The sequence below is a fragment of the Pyrus communis genome, chromosome 13 (assembly GCF_963583255.1).
Source record: "Pyrus communis chromosome 13, drPyrComm1.1, whole genome shotgun sequence".
NCBI classification, from domain to species: Eukaryota; Viridiplantae; Streptophyta; class Magnoliopsida; order Rosales; family Rosaceae; genus Pyrus; species Pyrus communis.
In genome coordinates this window covers 6,257,645-6,283,846 of record NC_084815.1, presented here as the reverse complement: position 1 = coordinate 6,283,846, position 26,202 = coordinate 6,257,645, and the positions used below count along the sequence as shown (strand labels likewise).

General features: G+C 35.3%; 1 protein-coding gene across 1 annotated transcript; it reads left to right on the top strand.

Moving 5' to 3' along the window:
- Positions 1 to 20,357: 20,357 nt before the first annotated feature.
- On the top strand, positions 20,358 to 25,557 carry LOC137713534 (transcription initiation factor IIB-2-like). Its single transcript, XM_068452845.1, has 7 exons — positions 20,358 to 20,876; positions 21,650 to 21,674; positions 23,384 to 23,513; positions 23,606 to 23,736; positions 23,879 to 23,967; positions 24,953 to 25,029; positions 25,238 to 25,557. The coding sequence occupies exons 1-7, from the start codon at positions 20,524 to 20,526 to the stop codon at positions 25,369 to 25,371; spliced, it is 939 nt and encodes a 312-aa protein (XP_068308946.1). The 5' UTR covers positions 20,358 to 20,523; the 3' UTR covers positions 25,372 to 25,557.
- The last annotated feature ends 645 nt before the right edge of the window (positions 25,558 to 26,202 follow it).

Sequence of the window (26,202 nt, the reverse complement as noted above, 5' to 3'; positions counted from 1 at the left end):
TGGTTTTATGATTGGATACTCACAAGTGAGTTTCAGGGTTCGGCATTCCGATGGCCGAACTACGTTTACCATCAAGATATACATCACGTTTGAGTACCTGTGCCCATATAGTTTGGTCTCGATTCGACGTGCTTATACTCTTACGAATATAATCACAGTGACCGAATCGGGCTCCGACGATTTGTGAACTCCGCAGAATTAGCAGCCTTGTCTTCAGGCTGTAGAACCCAGAGACCGAGAGTGTTCATTCCTCGGTCGCAATCGCAAGATAGAGAAGTCAACGACGCGCTCAAAGCTACATCAACAAATTTTACTCCTCGGCCGAGCTCGGCCGACGAGTTGGCACGCCCCGCATTCGACCGAAGGACGTAGTTAGCTTATTAGTTACTCGGCCTGCACGCCACGTAGGTTTTGTAATTTTTAGAGTCAACAATAAATTAATTTGAATTATTTCTTTCCCATTAGATGTTCGCGACTAACATTAAAATAAAATTCTAAAAACTTAAAGTTAGATATTTGTTCATCAACTCTAGCTCAAGTTGTAATACATTCGGGTGATTGTAATTGACTCATCTAAGAATTTTTGTGTGTATACATAATATATGTTTTTCACGTGTTATAATATGAGTGAACATGAAATGATTGATATGTCTCATTTTCATAATATATTATTACACCTGCTATACTTTGAGTCTAATTGTACTATGACATTGTTCCAAAGTACACAGAAAAAATTCTCCAATATACAAAATATTTAGTTACGTATTTATTAGTTTCCAGTCATAATTGGTCCCACTAACGAAGAATTGCCTTTAAGGGTGCTTTTGATATGCGGAAATGAATTCATGGAAAATAATTTTTCATGACCTTTTCTAGAGAATGGGAAATACATTTTCCTATCACACTTTTTCGTAAAGATAGGAAAGTAGATATAAATCTAGAGACAAATTACTATTTTTAGTTTTTAATAGAGATAAAATTGGAAAATAAAACTATGAAATTTAATTAATGGCCAAACTCAACCTAAGTTTCAACTCTCTATTATTTTTTGTTGAATCGTTATCGTGTATGAAATTTCAACTGATAACCTCTTTCGACAAATTAAGATTAAATTTTATTTGACAAAATGGTCATTTGGCAATCCCATTTTATAGTGAACTCCGATAAGTCTGTTATTGTGTTATCAACTATTGATGTATATATGCAATGGTCATGCAATATTATAAGAAATAGTAATCAATCACGTACGTGAGGGGGCACATTGTCAATTGCTGGAGTAAATCTTCTATGCAGTAGGTTTGCAAGTAACACATGAGTTTACACAACTTGCGGCGTGGGAAAAGTACAACTTTGTTGCTGTTTGTGAGCTTTTCTAGAGCAAATCTCTATGATAAGTTACTAAAGCAACTTGCTTGCTTTGATGAACATGATGAGATAAAGCACTAACAAAGCTAGAGATTTTTTAATGTGGCCGGAATTGGAGCAGTATGTCATATGCTATTATACAAGTGGAGAAAACTTAGGATTTTTTTTTTTTTTTAACAAATGTCCACATGTATAAGATTTTTTAGCCAAAATGATCCTAAAGATTTAGATAACTCTTCACTTTAGTCCTTGAGATTTGAAATCAATAGAGTTTCGGACCAACCATTTCCATTTAGTTATTATCTCTAAACAACCATAACTCTTGAGTCTTTGAGAAGACATAATTAATAGTTTGGAAGTGCTTAATCAATAACCACCTATGCAATGAAACCAAGTACTGATCAAAACTAATTAAGATGACATGTGACAACCCGTCCCGAATTATAATATAGTTTACCTTCGAAAGTGTGGAAATGACGATTTTGCCCTTGTAACGATGTGTGGTGGATGTATAAGCGGGCTAAGGAAATGGACCAATTACTTCACCTCCTACTTTCTTGGGTCCAATTAAAATTGTAGGGTTGTTTTTGGACTAAATGGTTAGCCTAAATTTGCAGCCCAATAGGATTTGAGGCAATTTAAAATTGCCCAATTCCATGAGCCACACACACACGTGCCCTTCTTCCCGTTTCTCTCTTCCTTTCTCAAACTCTCTTCACGTCCATACGACCAAACCCTCTAACCTTCAAACATCGTCACACACTCACAGATCCAGTGTAAGGATAACATTATCGTGCTTCCCTTGACTTCACAAGTTGAGTCGTATCCTTGGTTGGAGGAGAGGATTTGCGGAACTCGAGATACCCGAGCTCCGGTGAGGAGTGTGAAATTCTCCAACACGATCGCGAAGGTTTTAGTTAGTTTTGAGACCTAAGAAGGTATCTTTCTAACTTCTCTAGTACATTGGAACAATTTTAAAGTAGTTTGACGTCGAAATACTCGGGTTTATCGAGTTGCAGGTTTAGACGGACGGTCGAAAGATTTTCTGACCATATTCTGTTGATTTTAGAACCTTTGAAAGATAAGATCATGTTCTTCTAATTCAGGGCTTTAATTTGATATTGAAATTTGGTTGAAAAATGGCAAAGATATTAAAGTTCAAAGTTTTTCCAGAAACTGACGAGTGCAGCGATGGTCGGCGCCTGAATCCGGCGAACCATCGAATAAGACAAGGAATATTCTATCAACTTTGATGGAATATACTAACGGTGTAAGGTGACATCATTAGTTTTTAGACGGTATATGTTGATATTTAACGGAATATTCCCAAACGTTGTTAAGGAATTCGTCTTTTGCCAAGCACGTGCTTGCGCGTGGCCGGCGTGTGGGACGTCGGTAAATTATTCTAAACATATGGGGAAGCTTGTAGTGTTGAGTAGGCCACGATGACTCAAACACCCCAATTGAGCAACGTATGAGAAGTTATTTCTTAGTGATGGTTATGTGCTTAAAAATAACATTGAAATAGTTGTTTCATATATAGGTGAGACGTTTCTAAATGACTGAGACCTGCCAGGCAAGACTTGAGGGTTATGACCCGGCGACATACCAATGAGTGGGCTTTTTGGTTATACACACACACACACACACATATATATGCCTTATGTTTCCCAGAAACTGTTTAAATGGCTTTATGTTTTAAATACCATGTCGTATGCATGTATGCATTATATATTAGTATATGTTATAATATAGCTGTGCATATTACTGCTTGACACCGTGGACGCTCAGGTAAGCTTCAGGTGAGTATATAGTGATGGTTGGGATGGTAGTGTGTATGATTATGATGAATTGCTTTTAGTGAATTATATTCTGCACATCAGTGTTAATGCTCTGCCCAAGGATAGGGCCTAACCTTTACGTGATCTTTCACCTCCCGTACCACATGCTCACCTTAGATCCAAGGCAGCCAGCCTGTTGTACAAACGACATTAGGTGGTTCCGACTCGTAGGTGACTTGCGATACTTCGCACAACCTTCACGTGATCGTAGCACTTGAGCATACTTATTTACACCTAACATGTCATACAGACCAGATAGGTGATTCCGACTCGTGTGCAAGATTTGATTTGAGTGTTGAGTTATTGATTCAGCCATACAGGTCATGTTAGGTGACTACGGCTAAGATGTCACTTCATATTAGTCCAATTCACCTGGCTTACTTATTCATGGTTGAGATAATTGTCATGGCATACACATGGTTTGGTTATTCTTGAGTATAGTTTTCATATATGTTTACAATATTATTTTCTGGGAAACTTATCTGGGTTTTACAGCAAGGGTTTATTACATTTGAAAAGATAAATGGTTTTGAAAGTTTTGTTTTTGCCCACTCACACTTCTGTTTTGCTCCCTTCCAGGTTCTAGATAGAAGTTCATGTCGGTGGCTCATGAGGACTGCATGGCGGTTCTGACAGACATCCACCAGTGTAGGGTTTCTTTTATGATCTGTATAATTATTACTTAGTCTTCTGGACGGCACTTCGATACCTATGCTCTGGTTGTGTGTGTCTTTACTCTAATCACTTTCACTCGTACTTATAGGCTAATCTAAGGTAAGATAACTAGTGGTTTTTATTTATTCACATTTTCATATCATTACCACTCTTGCACAGTGCACATGGTTACGTCACCCTCACATGACGACCAGCATGCCTCGATTGAGGTCGAGGTGTGTCATGACAACTGGCAACTGGCAACTGTCAACTAATTAAAATCATTTTAAAGTATGCTTTCACTTTCACATTTTCTATAGACCTCCAATTCCCAAATTAACGCCTGTTAGACAAGCAAAATAAAGGTTGTACTTGAATAAAAAAAAAGTTGATTTGAGTGTTCAAAGCTCAATAGATAACAGTAAAAACTTAGTTTATTATTTATCCAGTTCATCAATTAATGATAGTGACATTATCCTATAACATTGATGATCTAACTAATGTCTAATTTTCAAAATGTTAGATAGTGATTTGAAATATTTCAAAGGCTGGGACCAATTTAGTTTTCATTTTGTGTACATTTTCTTGTAGAATTCTTCTACATCTCTCCCAGTCATTCATCAAATCTTCTTCATCCACCGTCTCCTTCATGTGTTTCACCTTGATAAGTAAAAAAAACAAAAAAAAAAAAAAGGGTTATCAAACAAGTTATTAAATAAATGTGAAATGATGCATGGCACTACAAGAAGGACAAAATTTTGAAACAAGTTTATACAATATTTCTTTTGTAGTCCGGAAAATAAACAGTAAAAATTAATTCTAAAAATTGAATACTTGACCATAAAAAATCTAACAGTGAAAATTATTTAAAAATTTAATCCACTCGATACTTGGTAGGATGGGCTACTAACATATAAGCTGCCATGTGGTGGAATGCATACCCGTTAGTCGTAATGTATAATATACATCCCAAGAATAATCAGGTTAATGACAGAACCTAGATACAACTTGAATTTAGTTTAGTTAATTAGCCAACTAATTTACTCTTAAAAAAATATAAATAAGTTTGTTTGTTTAAAAGGTGCCTAAAATTTCATTAAGCTTGCTGGCTGATGGCTAACCAAATGAGCTAAACAAATGCAACTTTTATTTTTTGTTTTTCTTTGTTTAATATTGTAGACAATTGCAACGACTGATTGTATTCTTTTATTTTTGCTGTTGTGAATGCAGAAATTTTCATCTCATAAAATAATAAATATATATGTAAAATAGAGGGAAGGTGCGGCATAGAGAGAAAAAAGATGTGTAATTGTGATGTGTGTTATATTCCACTCCATTGTGCCTTTATTTATAGTCGTAGGATAGGTAAAATCCTTACCCTTTTAGGATTACAGCTCTTAATAGGTAATCAACTCTTAATAGGAATATAAGAGATATTCCTAGATTCACTAGGATTTACACAATCATATTCCTAATCTAATAGAACTGCAACACTCTCCCTTGAGTGTGTGAATACTTAAGTAAATGGCGCATCAGGTCTTAAATGATGAAGTAAGTACAGTTGATGAAGTCGTCGGCACAATGAGAGAATGTGAGTCTTAGATCAACAGAAGAATGCATAAAAAGTAAAACTCACAAAACCTCGTTATGGCAAAACCCAAGGTGGGTGAAAAACTCATAGTCTAAGGAGAAAAGTGAAAAGTTGTATTAAGTGAAAACTATACGTCTTTTGGATGCAAGTAAAATAGCTCACAAGGGAATGATTAGCCCAGGATGGGTGCCTCGTTAAAACCTAGTTAGGTAGCAAAAACTTAGTGGGAAAAATGCTCCTAACCGTAGGGAAAAAGAGTACATTAAGATCAAGTGAGTATGCTTCTGGATACTCCCCCTGAGTTTGACATAACTTCAAAATGAGAACTACAAGCATTGCATATGTATAGTTAGGCATACCAATTCCTTAAACAAGCTTCTAGAAGGTTAACTTCGGCAGTGACGTTGTGTAGAGGTCGGCAAGGTTGTTTGGGATTGGTTTGCATGACTTCAATCTCCTGATGCTTTGTTGATGTATATGTGGACACAATATGTCTTGACGTTGACTTCATTGATGTATCATGTTTTGGTCGGATGGATACATGCAGCATAGTCTTCATGGATCGTTGTTGGGACTCAAAGATAAATGAAAACAGCAAGTACTTCGAATATGCTCAACAAGAACTCCTAACCATGTCTCGCTTATGGCGTAGTGAAGTGAGGTGAGTCTTGGAACGATTCAAAGCTTTAGCAACTAAGATCATATCGTGGACCTCCCAGATATTGCGATATCCTAAAGGCATAACCATTTAGGGATTTTGCCTTGTGCAGATTTGATAAGTAACCCGCGTCAGCATAACAAACGAGGTAAGCATCATTTCGAGGATTAGGGGGGTTGGATCCACTTGAGATGCAATGGGATTTGCCCTAATAATACCTTCAGGGTACGTCTTTAACACCAATTTAGTGGTTGCATGTAGGCGCGGTGCTGCATCCTAACAGCGAATGAGATGTCCTGTCTAATACAATGAGCTAAGTACACTGAAATGCAAAGTTGAAGTTAGATATGGAATTTCAGATTCCATAACCTCTTCAAGGATCTCATTTGCATACAACGTATGGATGATCATAGGTATACTCAAAGGTAACACATTCGGGGTGTAGTTCGACTGGTTGACCAAAATATCGTCAGAACAATGCTTCAACTTCAGGTCAAGGCATAAATGAGTTTTCCTAAGATCTTTTATCTCAAATTCCGTCTTCAGGTGCGAAATAGTTTTCTTAAGCTCTTCTAGAGTCTTAGTGAGATTCGTGTCAACGACATAAATTGTAACTCTAGGAATTCGAAATAAGACTTTATAGTTTAACATGCAAGGGCATAATTCATATCCTTGACTGATCAAATAATCACTTAGACGCGTATACCACATTCGTCGAATTGTAAGTGAACGGTTCAAACAAGTTAAGAGGGTGTTCTATGGTTTGGAACTATTTGAACCAGTCCATGTAATTCTTTGGGAACTTACATGTTAATCTCCGTATATATATCCCCATGGAGAAAACATTAACTACATTTCATAATGTTGTTATCAATCACATGACGTTTGAGAAAAACCTTACGCCGTAAGACGTGCATCGTATTACACTATTTCATTCATCTCATAACGCTTCATTTCCCACTTGTAACACAACAGGGTTACCTTGGGCAGCGTAGGAACAATAAGTCCAAAGCACACTTTGGTAAGGAATTTGACCCGGATTGTAATTTCGGTTGTCCAACTAGTTCTACATTGTCACTTAATCAATGGAACACGGTTCGATATCGTTGCTTTTCATTTATGTCGGTAGCTACCATATAAGTGAAAACATCATCGATGGTAATCTCATTTCAATTCCATTTAGCTTATCCAAACTAGTATACTGGACCAAGAACTTCAAGTCTCGGGAGTAATCCGGATTAATCTTATGAGATGGAAATGATTTGAGACAACGATTAAGTATGGATTCATTGTTGTGTCATGTCTTCCTCTTCTAGGGAAGTGAATCTTACGAACCGAATGGCTTATCATACTCCAGGCTAAGACAGATTGATTGGCTATCCATCGGTGTACCAGACTGTCCAACAAGGAAGTCTAAACCGTCTAACAGGGGCATCACACCCTTCAGAGATGTTGACTCGACGTCTATGTCTATCTTTGCAGGCATGTTTGCAGCTGGTATATGATTTCGTCACCTTAGCTAGATCAGAGGAATGCGTCTGGAACAACATTTTGAAAGCTAGAATTTATCGCACTTGCTTATCACACTTGTGCGGTATAGGGATCAAGATGACACATAGTGGGTAACTTCCCCGTAAATTCGCACTGTTTTCCAGGAACGTCGACGTTCTTATCTCCCTCTAACGTTGGGAAGACTATCTCATTAAAGTGATAACCTACAAATGAACAGTAAAGAGATCGCGTGCAAGGGCTCGAAGAGAGCTAGTGTGAAGGAGAATCATAATCGACAAAGATTCATATCCTTCTTTAAGGGCCTATATTGGTACATTGCAGCGACACAACTTGGCACATGGAATGCACACTGAAATGTGTAAATACAAAAACGTCAAGTTCATACCCAGTAACGAATTGTAATGTCAAAATGGTTGGGTGGCAATGGACCTCAAGGTGGACCAACATAACTGCGTACAAGATTGCATAGCCCTAGGCATAAATTGGGATGCTTGGTACGTTTACCAAAATTGGAGCGATCATTTAAATTGAGCTTTATGATCACTAGGTGAGGCTATTTGGGGTGAACATGGGAATTCAATGTTCAATTATAAACCCAAAATACATGCAATACTTTATCGAAAACCGTCAATATAAATTCTTCGGCATCGTCCAGTTTCCCGGACTTTACGAGATAAGTAGGGTGGTGAGCCCTTAATCAACCATGAGGTTTAGCAGCAATGTGTGTGGACAAACATGTGACCAATTTGTCGATTCATCAACCAAAACCATAAGTATTTATATGGTCCGCATTTTGGTTAGATTAGTCCACATATATTCCCTTGAATTCACTATGAAAAGATAGTCGTTTCGTATCTTTGCTAAGGATGATTTAGAATCAAATTTCCCAAAATGAGCAGGTTTTGGCAAAGTGTGCTTATAGGCATAAGATTTTTACTTCGGGTAAGGAGATACGTCGTAGCATCATTGTTCGACCTAAGTGTCCCAAAAGGTCATGTCAAAACAAGTAAACTACTCGAATCACCCAACTCCAGGCCGGCCACATGTGGCGTGTTTCCAGTTGGGAGACAACCCATTGGCCCCAAATCAAAGCTTCGGGCTTATTTTTGGAGGTGGTGCAAAGATATTTCATTTTTTTCTTCAATGGTTTCATTGATGATCATTGTTCTCTCGAATATCTTTAAAAACACAACAATAGGGAAAATTTAAGGTCCTTTAAATGGTAATTCAGTACCATTCATACAATGAGGAGCGTGCCAATGCTCTTAATCAGGTCGGATATACCTGAAGTCATTGTTAGAGATGTGATTTAGGTGTAAAGTTAGTGTGCGTAGTATTGCATTCATCCAGACAACTAACTTTCCTACATTCCTACCTAATCACGTGTTTAATTGAATTGGGTCACATGTATTAAGAAACATGATTCAATTAACTCATATTCGAGGACAACATCAATAAGATTATCCATAAGTAAAACAATCACCAAATGTGAATCCAAGAACATGAAAAAATGTTCACAAAGTAAATAGTTTACTAAGGAGATTTAGCCAACAAGGCCATCCATGTCAAAATTCCAACAATGTTTGGTGGAGCAAAATTAGTCTTACAGATAGGCTACGGGAATGGTACTCCTCAACAACATTGGTAGGGGCACGAACAGGTGCATAACCAATGATCTATTCAATAGAGACAGAAGTAGATTCTGCAGGGTTAAGGTTTGGGAATACTATCCTTTATTCTTGAAGTTTTAGGTCTTAGGTACCAAGGATCATGCTTCGGGCATGATGCCACACCTAGGCAGGCCTTGATTCTACCATATGTTGTAAAAAAAAACTCGGAATTAGATTATGAGACAGTATGCCATTCGGTGTATCCCTGCCGAAGCAGTGCATCACCATTCGGTAGGCTTTCACCAAACTTGGTCGAGCCATTCGGTAGACTCCAGCCGAACTGAGTTTATACCGTTCGGTAGACTCAAGCCAAACTGGGTTTATACCTTTCTCTCACTTTTGTGGTAGTAATCAAATCCGAGAATTTGGTAAACTTCCGCTTTCTACATTGCTGCTTCAGGGGTGAGTTAGAAATATGGAAGGACGAGAAAAGTATTCTCTTAGTTAAAATTTGATCAGATTTATAAACTTTAGAATCGTACTCATTTATGGACGTAATCATGCTTTGCTTCAGGCAATGTCTTGTACCCCACATAAAGTGGTTTCTATCAGAAATGTCCAAATAAGGGAAATTGAACTTGTGACGGTTCAACAATCCACTTATTTGGAGGGCACAAGATTGTGATTGGTGCTATGGGAATGAATCATCTATACGCATCAAAGTTAGAACATTCGAGTTCTAAGACATGGTTTTCATGAAAAACGTTGGGTTTTCATGGGTGTCTTATTTTATGAAAACTTCGAGTTTCAAGGGCACTAAATTTGAAACTACAGGTTCAATTTAGTTTATGAATGTTTAGTCCATAAAAGAGAAGTTCATGCAAGAACACATAATGCAATATGCTGATTTAAGTGTAGTGGATTTGAGTTTCTTCGGGAACTCAAGTGTGAGAGTTTCATTACTACGAAAGTAAGTCAATGGTTCAAAGTATAAAAATAAATTATTGAATCGTTAATGTCTAAAAGTCATCTTCAAGTTAATGATTTTGGATTCATTATCAAATTAATGGACTTTTAATTAATGCAATAGATTGAGACCAAACGGGGTCGATCGTAGAAGCAAAAATAATGCTAAAATAATAGCATTAGGTCAAAAATACCATAGCTAAAAAATTAGGCCGGGTGCCGTGAGCATTGGGCATGGGTGTGGCTACAATAGTAGCCCATAGGGAGGTTTCAAGCCATAGGCAAGTGACTGGAGCCCAGCAACCAAGGCCATAACGCAGGGCTAGGCCCAGAGGCCTACGGGTACGAGGGAAACCCCAGCCGCAATTGGGTTTCTAGTTTGGGCTGCATGGGGCACAAGTCAGGGCCAACGAAGTGCGCGAGGACTAAGCCCAACCCCGTGGGCTGGTGAACTGAGGCGCGGGCCATGGTAATGGCAGAGCCCAGTAGCAAACAATTGGTGTGGGCCTAGGTGAAAAGGGACCAGCCCAACATACGCTGGTGTGGGTCGGGGCTGTAGGCTCGTGGTAAAGAAACTAAACCAGGCACATGGCCTGGTTGTCCACATTGTGCAGCGAAGCCTAAAGGCTTCGGCAAAGGTCTGAGACGTCAAATGACGTCGTGTTAATGAGGGTTTCCACACGGCTGGGCTTCAGGCCAGCGCGATGCTTCTTGTGGTGGTGCCATGGCGGTGGTGCCGCAAAGTCCCAATATCCTTTTTTTATTTGAAATTGTTAGGGTTTTACAAACCCTATATTTGCTTCTAATTTATCAATATACTTTGACTAACAATTCCACGTAGCAATTTAATTGTGTAATGAATGAAACAAATATATATATATATTGACAAATATATGAACAAATACAATATATATATATATATATATATATATATATATATATATATATCGGAAGGTAAATATAAATGTAGGGGGTTCATGCATCATGGAGAATGTTTTTATGCTTCATGGTCATTTCAAATATCTTCCTTTATTTTAAGCGTACTTGATTGGCAGAAAACAACAAAAGCCTTTGAATTTGTTGAAGATCCTACATAGAAAGCCGTAATTGCATCTCCAATGCGTTGTATCACATTCAACACAAAAAAATTAAATTGAATCAATAGCATGTAGATCAATTTAATAAAATAATAAATTAATCATAAAAAGAATGATTAAAACGTAATAGTCCCCTGATTGAAGAACAAACTCTCTTTAGCTCAGCATTAAGAGAGTGCTGATAACGTGTTGTAGGCATAATTTACTGAACAATTATGGAGACCATAGAGAGAGGGAACGTGCGGCATAGAGAGAGAAGAGAGATGTGTAATTGTGAGGTGTGTTCTATTACACCCCTTTGTGCCTTTATTTATAGTAGTAGGATAGGTAAAATCCATACCTTTTTAGGATTACAACTCTTAATAGGTAATCAACTCCTAATAGGAATATAAGAGATATTCCTAGATTCACTAGGATTTATACAATCACATTCCTAATCTAATAGGATTGCAATAGACAAAACAATCACCAATTTTTTTTTTTTTTTTAAAGATAATATTTAGAAAAGATGATAAAAGAATATATCATTTCTCCCTTATGATATTTGTATCATGAAATAATGTCACAGTAGTGATAACGGGGACTTTCCTCCTTATTGTAAATGAGGAATGTATTGTCATTATATTGTTTAGAGAAATATAACTAACACTCCAAAAATCTAATTGTGTACTATTCATAAAAATATTTTTTTGTTTAAATATAAAAGTTTCGAGAGCAATTAAATTTTTAAAGTGCTAATAATAATTCTCTCGTTTTAATGTCTTCCATGTTGGTCCTTTTAATCAAATTTCAATCAATTGGTGTGAATGGGGATTCTTAATTTCAATTCACGTGATCTTTTTAATTAGAAATTTAGAATGCTTTCAGTCATCTGCTTTTAGGGAAGAAAAATATGTGAACTAAACCTAAAATTGGCTCCACATTATAGTTAACCCTAAAAAATAATTGTTTCTTTTTGGTTTTTGGCTTGAGAGTTGAGATGATATCATGTACTATTAATTAAACTAAAACTCAATAATGCACTCATTGACGTCTAGTAACACTTTTTTATTACAAGCTATATATTCTACAGTAATCTACTATACAAAGAGAAGGGAGAATTTGGACCCGAAACGCAGTGAGTTAAAGAGAAAGATCATAATCACCAAAACGATCCACTACTTACAATATTCTAATTTTTTATATATTAAGTTTAACATCGTGTTCGTCTAAATCATCTTGTTAAAAATTTAATCGCATAACATATTCAAGAGAAGAATAATATATGCTTATTTGACTTTGTTCTTATTTGAACTACTCACATTGGGTTCTGATTTGATTCTGTTCTTTCTTCTGTGAGTTTTCTATATTCATTTATCAAAAACAAAGATCGGATCATTTTGCAACTTTCATATATTGTTTTATTTTCCGGTCTCTTTCAGGCCAGTTGATTAATAATTCAATATGCAGACAAGCTCTGCATAATATTGTAAATTAACAAAGACTCAAATGCATTTTTTTTGCCAAAACTATAATAAAATAAAGTGAAAAAAAAGAAAAGAACTCAAATGCGTTTAAAACAATTTCATCACCACATGCAAATCACGTTCACGTTGCCACCAGTTCCACCCTCACCAGTGCCACCATCCTCCTTACTGCCACTATACTATCTTAAAATTTATATTACAAAATCATTATTACTATATACGAATAGGATTATTATTTCAATTATTTGTACCAGACTTTTCTAATATTATCTTTCTAAAAAAGTATTCTTGGATTATACTATCAGAAGCATTCTCTGATTGTAAAAATGCAAAATTCTATTTGTCATTTTTGTTTTACAAAATAATTCTTCAAAAATTGTTTTGTTATACATTATCAAACGAACTCTAAGCTACGATACTTCTCTTCATACATATTCATTCTACTTTCTCCAAATCCATTTTCATCTTACATTGTAGTTTGATGATCGGAAACGCTTATTTTCTAAAACATGCTTTGAAGATTGTATATTAAGTAATTAACCTGGAAATTATTGAGCAATTTTCATGATCTCATGATTAGTGGCTAAAACCCAATGAAACCCAAGAATCTACTGGCGGGTTGCAATTGAAATTCGCAGTAAAGATGGCAATTTGAGGTGAACACAAAGAAGCTGACATATCTGTGTAGGCTTACCTAGGGATGGAACGACGTCGTCTGCTCTTGGTGTGGGATCGAATTTGAATTTGGAAGTGGAGTATGGTCGTCTACTTCTTCTCTGGCTTTACGTGACGATTGATAGCAAGAGGGAGTTGGGAAAACGCTTCGCGATGGAGTCCAGCATGTTGAGTCGAGTAACGTTTTCTTTCTGTTTGGATGTCAGTTTTGTACTTGGATTTTTTACCTGTTTCACGCATTCACTTCACCACATAAATTTACATGCATGCTCCCCAATTTTATGCTCAACTCTTCAACTCGTCCAATCCATTACTTTAATAACTCGTTTACTATTCTGCTTCTAGAAAACATTGGTAAACAACTTTAATGGAAATTTGGATTTAATTCCTTCTCAATTTAATTCTTCCTCAATCCAATTCTACATATTCATATATAGAAAACTAGATTTTAATCCTTAAATAAGATGAAATTTAGAAAAATGTCTTATACAAGATTAAAAATTGATTTTAGTCCCTAGATTCAATTTAATGCCAGCATATTAAATGTCTTTTGTTTTTATTTTATTTTATAATTTTATGGTGTTCATGAATTAAATTTTATGAAAATATTATAAATTTTAATTCTCATTATGGTAAGTATCTTATATAAGAAAATATTTTCGTAAAGATTTTTTGGTACACATGTTTTTGCATGTTTTCTTATGTGCCACTAATTGATTACAACATGTTTAGGTACGAACATTTCGATACACTAGGTTAGTATAATATGTTTAGGTACGGACATTTCAGTACGCTAATTTAGAAAAATATATTGTGATATAGACGTTTAGGTACACTAATTAGAGGAAGTAAAATAAATATAATGAATTAAAATGTGTATAATAATAAATAATTTTAATTTTAATGTAATACATTAAATAAGATATCTATTAATTATTAAAAAAATATTATATATTTGAATTAAGTACACATTAGAGGACTAAAATCAATATCCGATCTAAAATCAGGTTTTTATTGAATTTTAATCTTCTTCAAGGATTAATTCAAAAACCCCCCATTATATACTAGCCTCTCTACATGCATTTACATGCCCGAAAGAGACATTATTTTAACCACAGGTGCTATGTGCCCCTGAATGTCATGAGCATGCAAAATGCTTTTTCTTAATCCCACATGCCACGCACGACCTAAGTGATTATTGTTTAAATATGCTGATCGTTTTACTTGTTTTTATTTCATTTTTATTTTATTTTATTTATCTATAGTAGTCAGCCCGAGCCTAACGTACTTAGAAGATTTAAATTTTTTTTAACTAAGTGCATCCAAGGCATGTCCTGAGTATTAATAAATTTGAAATTTTATACATATTACGATGTAAATAATAAAAAGATATACAATACAACAATTGCTCCATATAATTCTGAATAGTTTTACTTTGATAGCTTAGAAGTTAGAAAATGGTATAATTGAAGAGAAAGCATGCCATGGATTTCTCTCCCTGTGAGACGTCTTATCGGTCTTCAAATCGTATGGAAAGATAGCCAATATCTGCAACGAAATCATGGTTTATGTGGCAGCAAGGGCGTTGCTTTTCACCAAGAAATTTTCCAGAGCGTCAAATGATTCTTTGCAATCTTCTTCGTAAATCTGCAAAGTAACACAGCCATAATTAAGTGCTCATTACGATAACAACTAATAGAAACTAAAAAACTGATATAAAGCAAAATTTAACCAAAAAAGGAATTGAAATTAAAGAACAAAATATTTGAACACAAATTGAATGATTTGAGAATATAAGTGCGTCTGGGAAGTTTGCAGAACACATCAATTATCTATTTTCTCTCTTTTGATATTTTCATTTGCTGCAGAAATTTATTATTTAATGTAAAATATTATGTTTGTTTATTTTTATAACCATTAAATGACTAAACGATTGTCATTTTAACTTACTTTTTGAAGAGATAACCCCTAACATGATGTTGTATGGGATAAACAATTACAATCATCAAGCCGTGTTTCATTATGAAAATAAAATGATTGGCAAGAAACGTTCAGAGAAAAGATAGCTAACATTTTCCTAAAAGAGACGAGAAAAAGTCATCATAGGAAGAGAATTGGAAGAAGAAGCACCTGCAGTACTTTGAGCCACTTAAGCATCTCCAACAACACTAACTAAATTTTTGTTATTGTAATTAGCCAAATGACTTAAATTAATGTTAATTTGGCTAGCCACCACTTTTAACAAATCTTAGCTTATATTAAAATATTTTAAGATTATTTTTTAAAACTTAGTACCCAAGCCCATTTTCTTCCCTTGAAGCCCGCAAACAACGCATTTTTATAGATGTTTAACAAAAATTTAGGTTTTCCCTCTTAGATACATATGGTTAGTTACTATTTACAAAATTAAGATGAGTAGTCATTTAGTAGCCCTTAGGTTTGAATTCATCATCACTTTTTTGGCCCCTTTGTTAATTCAATCTTTCTCCCGAAACTACTCTACCAAGAATTTATCTATTTCTCTATATATTAATATATAAAAAATTCATATAGTCGGACAACCAACAAAATGCAGTTGATTGTCCTAGGGTTTTTCGTTGTAATTTTTTATTGCAATTGCAAACGAACTATGTTAATCTTACTTTGAATGTTGTTGGGATCACTTTTTTAGAGAAGGCTCGGTTGGACTTGTGCCGAAGAAGGTGAAGTAAGTTTTCATGTCCTCCATTTTTTGAGTTGTTGAGAACTAGGCCTAAAACATCTTGAAAGAAAAAAGTAATTTCTCAGGAATGCTGCGTAAAATAGATGATTAAATGATCTCCAAATTGTTAATTTTTTTAAATTCATCTTCGGCGAGAATCGAACCTAAGACCTCTCATTTACAAATGAAGAGGAATACCACTAGAATGTAGTACTAAGTGACGGCACAATTAGATTTTTAAAGTGCCAATAACAATTCTCTCGTTTTAATATCTTTCATGTTGGTCCTTTTCATCAAATTTCAATAAATTGGTGTCAATGGGGATCCTTAATTTTAATTCACGTGATCTTTTTAATTAGAAATTTAGAATGCGTTTAGTCATCTGCATTTAGGGAAGAAACACATGTGAACTAAACCTAAAGTTGGTTCCACATTATAATTAACCCTAAAAAATAATTGTTTCTTTTTGGTTTTTGGTTTGAGAGTTGAGATTATATCATGTAATATTAATTAACAAAAACTTAATTATGCACTCATTTACGTCTAGTAACTTTTTTTTATTACAAACTATACTCTACAGTAATCTACTATACAAAGAGGAGGGAGAGAGTTTGGACTCGGAACGTAGTAAGTTGAAGAGAAATATCATACTCACCAAGACAATCTGCTACTTACAACATTCTTATTTTGTATATTTATGATTTAACACCGTGTTTAAATCATCTTGTTAACAATTTAACAACATAACATATTAAATTGTCAAACAAGACAAGAATGTACGCTTATTTGACCTTGTTCTTATTTGATCTACTGACATTTGAACTAGTTCTTCCCTCTGGGAGCTTTTTATATTCGTTTATCAAAAACAAAGATCGGATCATTTTGCAACTTTCGAATATTGTTTTATATTCCGGTCTCCTTCAGGCCAGCTTGTTGACTAATAATTCAATATGCTCTGCATAATATTGTAAATTAACAAAGACTCAAATGCATTTTTTTTTTTGCAAAAAATAAAATAAAATAAAGTTTGTTTAAAAAAAAAAAAAAAAAAAAAAGAAAATAACTCAAATGGATTTAAAACAATTTCATCTCCACATGCACCCTCGTTGCCACCAGTTCCACCCTCACCAGTGCCACCATCCTCATTACTGCCACTTTCACTATTTTAAAATTTATATTACAAAAAAAAATTAATACTATCCACGAATAGTATTATTATTTCAATTATTTGCACCATACGTTTGTATTATTGTCTTTCTAAAAAATTATTCTTGGATTAAACTATCACAAGCATTTCTCTGACGGTAAAAATGCAAAATTCTATTTGTCGTTTTTGTTTGACAAAATAATTCTTCAAAAATTGTTTTGTGAAATATTATCAGATGGACTCTACACTAGCCATATTTCTCTTCGTACATTTTCATTCTACTTTCTCTAAATCTATTTTCATCTTACAGTGTTGTTTGATGATCAAAATGACCTATTTTTGAAGACATACGACTTTGAAGATTGTATATTAGATAATTAACCTGGAAATTATTTAGACATTTTCATGATTTGTGGGTAAAACCCAAGAATCTACTGGCGGGCTGCAATTGAAATTCGCAGTAAAGAAGTAAAATTGAGGTGAATACAAAGAAGGTGACATGTCTGTGTGTAGCCTTACCTAGGGAAGAAACGGCGTCGTCCGCTCTGGGTGCGTGGGATCGAATTGGAATTTGGAAGTGGAATGGCCATCTACTTAATCTTGTCTGGTTTTACGTGATGATTGATTACAAGAGGGAATTTGAAAAACGCTTCGCGATGGAGTCCAGCGGTGTTGAGTCGAGTGACGTTTTCTTTCTTGTTTGGATGTGCCAATTTGTCCTTCGGAGTTTTTGACCTTTTTTCCCGCATTCACTTCACCACATAAATTTACGTGCATGCTCCGCAATTTTATGCTCAACTCTGCAACTCATCCAATCCATTACTTTAATGATCCGTTTACTAATACATAATCAGATAAGTGAAATTAGACGGAGAAAGAATTAAATAGAGAAGAAAATAAAATTCAAATTTTCATTAAATGACTTGTTTGGAAGTGTTTTTAAAATGATTGAAAGTGCTTTTAGTGAAATTGTTTTTGAGTTCGAAAAGCACTTGAAGTGCTTTCTGCAAGAAAGAAACACATAACTGGTAATTCTTACAGGAAGCACTTCAAGTTCTTTTTCAAGATTCACTTATATTTTTACTCAGAATTGGTTCCAAAAGCACTTTCATCAAAAGTGCATTCAGTCCATTTAAAAACACTTTCAAACAAGTCCAAAGTTGTTTACTAAAGTTTTTTGAAATTAATTAGAATAGAAATGATATTATTCTTTGCTTGAGGAGTCTCAATTTTGATTATTATATACAAGCCTTTCTACACGCGCTTATGCAAGCAATAGAGACTTTTTTTTAACACAGGCTTTGCTTGCCCCTAAGTATGTGTCACAGGAGTGCAAAATGTGTTTTTTTTTTAATCACACGTTTTACGCTCGACTTATAAATTATTATTGTGAGTTATCAATGCTGATTGTTTTATCTGTAGTAATCAAACGGACCCTAAATATTTAGAAGTTTTGAATATTTTCTTTTTTACTAAAGTGCATCCAAGGCATCGTCCCGAGTCTTAATTAATTTGAAATTTTATACATTATATGATGTAAATGTTTTACTTTGATAGCTTACAACATAGTATAACTGAAGAGAAAGCAGCAGCCATGGATTTCTGACGTCTTGGCCTCCAAATCGTATGGAAAGGTAACCAATATCTGCAACGAAATCATGCTTTAGGTCGCGGCGAGGGCTTTGCTTTTCACCAAGAAATTTTCCAGAGCTTCAACTGATTCTTTGCAATCCTTCTTCTTCGTAAATCTACAAAGAAGCACAGCCATAACCATATAAGTGCCTATTACGATAACAACTAACAAGACACTAAAAACCTAATATAAACCAAAATTTAACCAAGAAAGGAATTGAAATTAAAAAAATAAAATATTTAACACAAATTGAATGATTTGAGAATATAGGTGCGTCTGGTAAGTTTGTAGAACACATCAATTATCTATTTTCTCTCTTTTGGTATTTCATTGCTGCAGATATTTATTATTTAATTTAAAATATTGTGTTTGTTTATTTATTTTATAACAGTTAAATGATTAAACAGTTTTCATTTTAACTTACTGTTTAAAGAGATAATCCCTAACATGGTGTTGTATGGGATAAACAATTACAGTCATCAAGCAGCATTGCATTATGAAAATAAAATGATTGAAAAGAAATGTACAAAGAAAAGGTAGCTAACATTCTCAAAAAAGAGACGATACAAAGTATCTTAGGAGGAGAATTTGGAAGAAGAAGCACCTACACTTGAGCTAGTCCTAAGCATCTCCAATAATACTAGTTAAATTTTTGTTATTGTAGCTAGCCAAACGATCGCAATGTTAATTTGGCTAGTCAGCACTTCCAAAAATACTAATTATTTTAGCTTAAATTAAAATATTAAAAAAAAAACATATATATATATATGGAGATGACGAGTTGGTGCTGAAAAGGCTTGGTATGAGACCTTGAGGTGTAAGAGTTAAAAACTCACAAATGTAGCAAATGAGAGTGCGTGAGCTGATTATGCTTGAGCAATTGAGCTTAGGAGTGATTTTTGGTGGTTGTCCTTTCAAAGATGAGAAAGAGAGAGAACGTAAAAGGTTAGGTTAAGGCTATACAAGAAAATCCCGAGGTTATGCTCGTGGTTATGGGTTGCAAGGAAAATGATAGAGATTTTAATAGTGGGAAAGGAAGAGAGAAGATTACGAAGACATAAATTAACCACATAAAATGGAAAAATGACATGTGGACTTTTTGCTCAATACGACGAATTACTCTTGACATCTTGAGTAGACCACACCGGACTTAAAGGCTGAGCATATATCTTGAGCCTTCAGGCTCACACACATATGAAGGCGTCATTTGGGCCCATGATATTCCACTCTTGCCATAGTACCTTTCCCAGCCCAAGGAGAAAGAGGGAGATGTCCAATGCCATAATCCATCCAACCCAAGAAATGGAGCCCAATCCAACGAGAGCCCAAAAGAATAAGGCGTGTCCAAACGGTTGCCGTCACGAAGGCTTCATGACCTTCCTACCAAAAGTCTCTTGAGTACTCCTCTCATCTTTCTATAAATACCCTCCCCTCCCCCTTTCCCCTTCCTCCTCCATCTCAAGATCTTTCTCCCTCAGCCCACCCCACTACAAGAGACAACCAAACAACAACGCCCAAGGAGAGAAAATCTCTCATCCTTCCAATTTTCTCACCTCCCAAACACCATTTTCCCGATAAGATTACTGTGAAATTATTTATACCTAAAAATGTCCGATGCGTATTGCTCCGACTGCAAGCGCCAGACGGAGGTCGTGAGAGACCACTCGGCGGGTGATACCGTCTGCTCCGAGTGCGGTCTAGTGCTCGAGTCTCATTCCATTGATGAGACCTCGGAGTGGCGTACCTTCGCGAACGAGTCGGGCGATAACGACCCGGTCCGTGTTGGTGGGCCTACCAATCCCCTGTTGGCCGATGGCGGGCTGTCCACCGTCATAGCCAAGCCCAATGGGGCTTCTGGTGAGTTCTTGTCTTCGTCCTTGGGTCGGTGGCAGAACCGTGGGTCTAATCCGGATCGGGGCTTGATAATGGCGTTCAAAACCATCGCTACCATGTCCGATAGGTATGTGATTGGTTGCTGAAATACTGGGGAAATTGATTCTGGATTAGATTTTGGGTTGTTTGAGGGTTGAGGTCGGATTGGAATGATTATGACGACGAAGACGACGACGTGAAAGGAAATTGAAAATGAATTAAAATGTTTAGTTGAAGGCTGAACAATCAAGTAGTGTGAGTTTGTTAAGTTATATTTTTCATCATTTAGCTGACTGAATATAGGATTGATTTTATTCTTGTTAAAAGCAAATTAACAAATTGATGCGAAACTCTGTAGTGTCTGTCTTGATAGAGGTTTCTTATGATGATCATGGTGCTTATTTCATGAATCCGCATCCAGAGAAATATATGAGGACATGCAAATATCCTTCTTGAGCTTAGTCTAAATGTAGAGGCTCCTAGATTCTCATGCTGAATTTGTAAAGATACTTGTAGTACAACTTGCTAATCAGCTATTTGGTTGGTCTAGCTTAGCACCTATACAATGCTAATCCAGCGAAAAAAATAAGTTCGATAGTCCTCCAGCTTGAATGATCATTTGTGACTAATACAAAGAGTAAGAATGTTCAGATATCACTATTTTGACACTCATTAGTGGGTGGTTTTTGTTTTACCTTTTCCTATGTTTAATGCCTGCTTCTTCCCTTCCGTACGATTTGGTGATATGGAGATGGTATTAGAAGCTAATATTTTCCTGTTATACTAAATTTCTTTAAAAATGAGACTATTTTTAAACTTGTAACAAAGAAAAATAGCTGATGTGGTAAAATTCTGTTTCAGGTTGGGCCTTGTTGCAACCATCAAGGTATGCTATTTGCGTACTACTAAATGTTTTTTTTTTATACGGGGACTACTGTTAGTTCTAGTACACTCATGTCTACAAACTCATGGATAAAGTACATGTAAATTAAGAAGCTCTTTCCATTATTTAATTGGGGTGTGATATCCACACACCCCATTTTACTTCTCACACACCTTTCTAATTTCGGATCGGATGAATTGAAGAAGATCAACGGACAAAAATTAACAATGGGTGTGTGAGAAGTAATTTAGGGTGTGTGGATAGCACACCCCTGTTTAATTATGTGATCATTGATATAAATGAATTCGGTCTGTTATAAAATACTTAAATAAATGCCAGCATAAATTTAGTTATGAGTACTTGTTGAAGTATGTTGTTCAAGGTATTCATTGACAAACGGTGGAAATATTTCTCTGGATAAATTCCAAGTAACAGGAAGTCGGTGCGGCTTCGACATATGCAAAAGCACCATTATCTTTATTTTTTCCATAAATATCATTAACGAGTTGATTTGCGAAACAGTAATGGCTAATCCTTAACCTATTTAAGATTTTAGAAGTTCAACAGAATGCTTTTTGATGCAGAAGCATTTGTTACAAGCTTTTGCTATTACGTCTTTTTAATTGAAACCAAGCCTTGAATGGTATTGGTTGTTATAGGCTATTGGTTAGTGATATATGGATGAAATGGTGGACAGTCAGTAGATCATTTACTTTTAAATGGTTTGGTGTCTTGTGGTTTAGGGATACTGGGTTTATCCTTTTAGGTGCTGATTGATGAATCTGAATTTTGTTAGCTAGTTGGAGTACAAAATAGGTTTGGTTGCTTTTGCAGATGTTCCATCTTGCTTTGATATGGTACATTTGGTTGGAGATAAAATGTTAGGCTTTCGTGGGAAAGATAAAAGTCAAGTGGGAAGGGTTCCCTTGAGACTTTGTTGTTGTTGTGTGTGTGTGAGCAAGCAAGCAAGCGATTGAATGCATTTTCTTCACATCAGAGCTAAACTTGTATATCAATAACAAGTTGTTAATACAAAATGTTTGTGCTGATTTTTATCAAGTTGCTTGTTGTTTGGGCAAAATTTTGGAAAAACCTTCAATATGTGAAATGTTTTTGTTGAAAGTAGTGTCAAGAACTTTTTTAGTTGTATTGTTACTTTTAGTTTGGTTGTAGAAGGTTATGATTGTACCTTCGGTGGACTATTTTTTCATTGATGTTGCATTATTTTATTTAATTCACATTGATAAAGTTCTTATATTACCTTCTTTGAAAATTGATAAAAGGGGCGTAAAGGCTAAGATTCTGAACCTGATGTTTCAACCCGATAAATCTTTCCTCTTGCTTGATATTAAAGTTATTCTTGTACTACCCTGGCTATGCAAATTAATGTGGCTATTATGGTGTTAAGGAAAAGAAACAGACATCATCTAATTATATTTGCCCCTGGTCCATTTCTGACTAAAACAGGACTACCTCTGCTAAAATTGTAGCTTGTCTATAATTTACTCTGTATTTTTTAAGATGTTTGGCTTCTTTTTTTTTTTTTTTTTTTATCTTTTTTCAGCCGAGCCCGCTTAGTGGGATAAGGCTTTGTTGTTGTTGTTGTTTGTTTTGGTCTATTTCTTTTCTTGCACAACTGTCTTCTCTTATTGTTTGAGCATGCATGGGTTTAGAGTATTATAACTAATGGTACTTTTATGATTGGTTTAAAGGATCGGGCTAATGAGATATATAAGAGGGTGGAGGATCAGAAATCTAGTAGGGGAAGAAATCAGGATGCACTATTGGCTGCTTGCCTGTACATTGCTTGTCGACAAGAAGACAAGCCACGCACTGTAAAGGGTACAACTTATGATTTTTTTAACATCTGGATGCTTCCTGAATTATCTTTGCCTTTGTGTATGAGCTTCCCTGAACCTGTGGATTTCAAATAGAAATTTGCTCTGTCGCCAATGGAGCCACAAAGAAGGAAATTGGCCGAGCAAAAGAATACATAGTGAAACAGCTGGGATTAGAGAATGGTCAGTCGGTGGAGATGGGAACAATACATGCTGGGGACTTTATGGTGAGAAGCGTTTCGTTTTCATTTTAATTCTGATTTGAAGCAAAAAGAAATCATTAAATTACCTTAAGCTAGGCAACAAATCATACATAGCACATTTTCCTAGTTTGTTGCTGCCACTGACATAATATCTACTTAATTTCAGAGGCGATTTTGTTCCAATCTGGGTATGATTAATCAAGCAGTCAAGGCTGCTCATGAAGCTGTGACAAAGTCCGAAGAATTTGATATAAGGTAGTGTTTTCAATACATTATGCAGTTATCAGTTTACCGAAAATATGTGTTTCCCCTATGAACTTTCCAACACCTAAGAAGAGATCCAGAAATATGGTAAAACAAGGGAGAACTAACTTGATCAAAATAGCTGATTGAAGTAGTTTGGGTTTTAGCATTTTATTGTGAAGGTCAATGACAAGGCATCATAAAGGATTGGTTGACATATGGTGAAGGATTCTATAGGGGATCAAATAGAATCATTAAATAGAAATGATCTCCGCTTCAACCACTGAAACCCTAACACTATGTTTGGATGAGGGAAATAAACATGGAGTTTTGGTAAAAGTTAGAATTTATATATTGACAGGCACCAATTCTCTTGTTTGGATTCATAAACATAGAAATTTAGAATTTCCGCGTGGAAAAAAAACTTGGAAATTGGGACCTCCAAATCCCAAGTTCAAATTCCATGTAAATAGGTGTCATTTCTCAATTTCTATGATTGAGAGTTGAAAAATAACAAGTTTCGTATTCAATTCCATTGTTCTTTTAGGTTAACCAAACAAGAATATTTACAAATTCTAGAAAATAAAATCTTGTCATTTCAATTTCCGTCATTTTTAAATGCCTTGGTAATCTTAAATTTCTTCACCCAAACATAGTGTAAGTGACTTACAGAATGGCAAATCTCTTTTCAAGTGTTGGGGCATGTTTTGGTTGAGCTTGGCAAATATGTTACAAGGTTAATATAAAGTTTATCATCTGATTCCTTACATGAGATAGAATTGTTACAAATGGCATTTTGTTGGTGCCTTTTAAGGGTTTGTATTTGAATTCTGCTGCCTTATATTATTTCTTGTTGTGAACTAAATTCATTGATCTTATTATATGCCCTTCGTTTGTAAGGCGTGAAGATTCTTTGTTTTAAGATTGCTGCGTTCACTTTTGCCAACCTCCAACAGTTGCTTGTAATGATGGTGGTTTCTTTTTGTCTAAATTTTAGGCGGAGCCCTATATCGATAGCAGCGGCAGTTATTTATATTATCACCCAGCTTTCAGACGATAAGAAGCCTCTCAAAGGTTTGAATCCTCTACCTCTTAGAAACTAGGATTTAGCGTTTGAGAATTGGGGTTGAAAGCTTGTGAACTATGGAGACAAAGAACTTGATGTGTTTAACATCATTCATTTCTGAATCATTTTTTCTCATGCTACTATCTTATAGCATCCCTTGTAATTTAATTCATTTTGAATAAGAGCTGATTTACGCAATGACAAATATGAGTGCAGATATCTCCGTTGCCACCGGAGTAGCGGAAGGAACAATCAGAAACTCGTACAAAGACCTTTATCCCCATGTGTCAAAGATTATACCGGGCTGGTACGCAACAGAGGATGCTGTCAAGAGCCTTTGCAGCCCTTGAAATGTAGACGAAGCGGATTAATTAAAAACACGGAGAAAATTGAATTGAATTGGGGAGTGTTTTTTCCTTGCGTTGTGTTTAACAGTCGGATGTATGAACGATGCAGAAGGCTTAAATTGTTTTATAGAATTGCTTTTCATAGTAAATTATATCATTCAATTGACTGAATTCAGATTTATGCTTGAAGTAGCAGAATGTTTTCCAGTTTTGTTTAATTTATGAATAATAAAAAACCTGTCGACTACCATGACTGCAAGTGTGATAATTTTAAATCCTGCAGCTGTGACCATTTAAACAGTTTAAAAACTGATAGTCGTATTCAATCAGAATTTTAAATGAGTATATAAAGTTTATGGTATTCAATCAGGATTATAAGAGTATAAAAAAAGTCTTTAAATTTGAGACCTGTTACTAACGTGAAAAAAATTTGATTCTGCAATTTTCGCAAGCATATTTTCCTTCCTAAATATAAAAAGTTTGAAGTGCAAATAAAGTGCCAATAACAACCCCCTAAAATTCTGGTATTCAATTTATAATTCCAACCAATATCCACAAGATATCAAAAATGAGTATTGAAATTCATCAAGAATATGCGTACGGAAGCACTTCATTTATGGATCTGGTCTAGACAGAGAGAAATATCACCTACAAATTTGGAACTAGCGTCCGGCGTTGAGTGGAATCATTTTGAGGACGACCAAATGTATATTAGCTATAAGATTATATTAGCCACATTATTGCTAGCTCATTGTGAGGCTAAGCCTAAACCTGTAAACAGGTCGGGTTCAACCCGACCCGTTAAGTTAACGGGTCATTCGAACCTAACCCGTT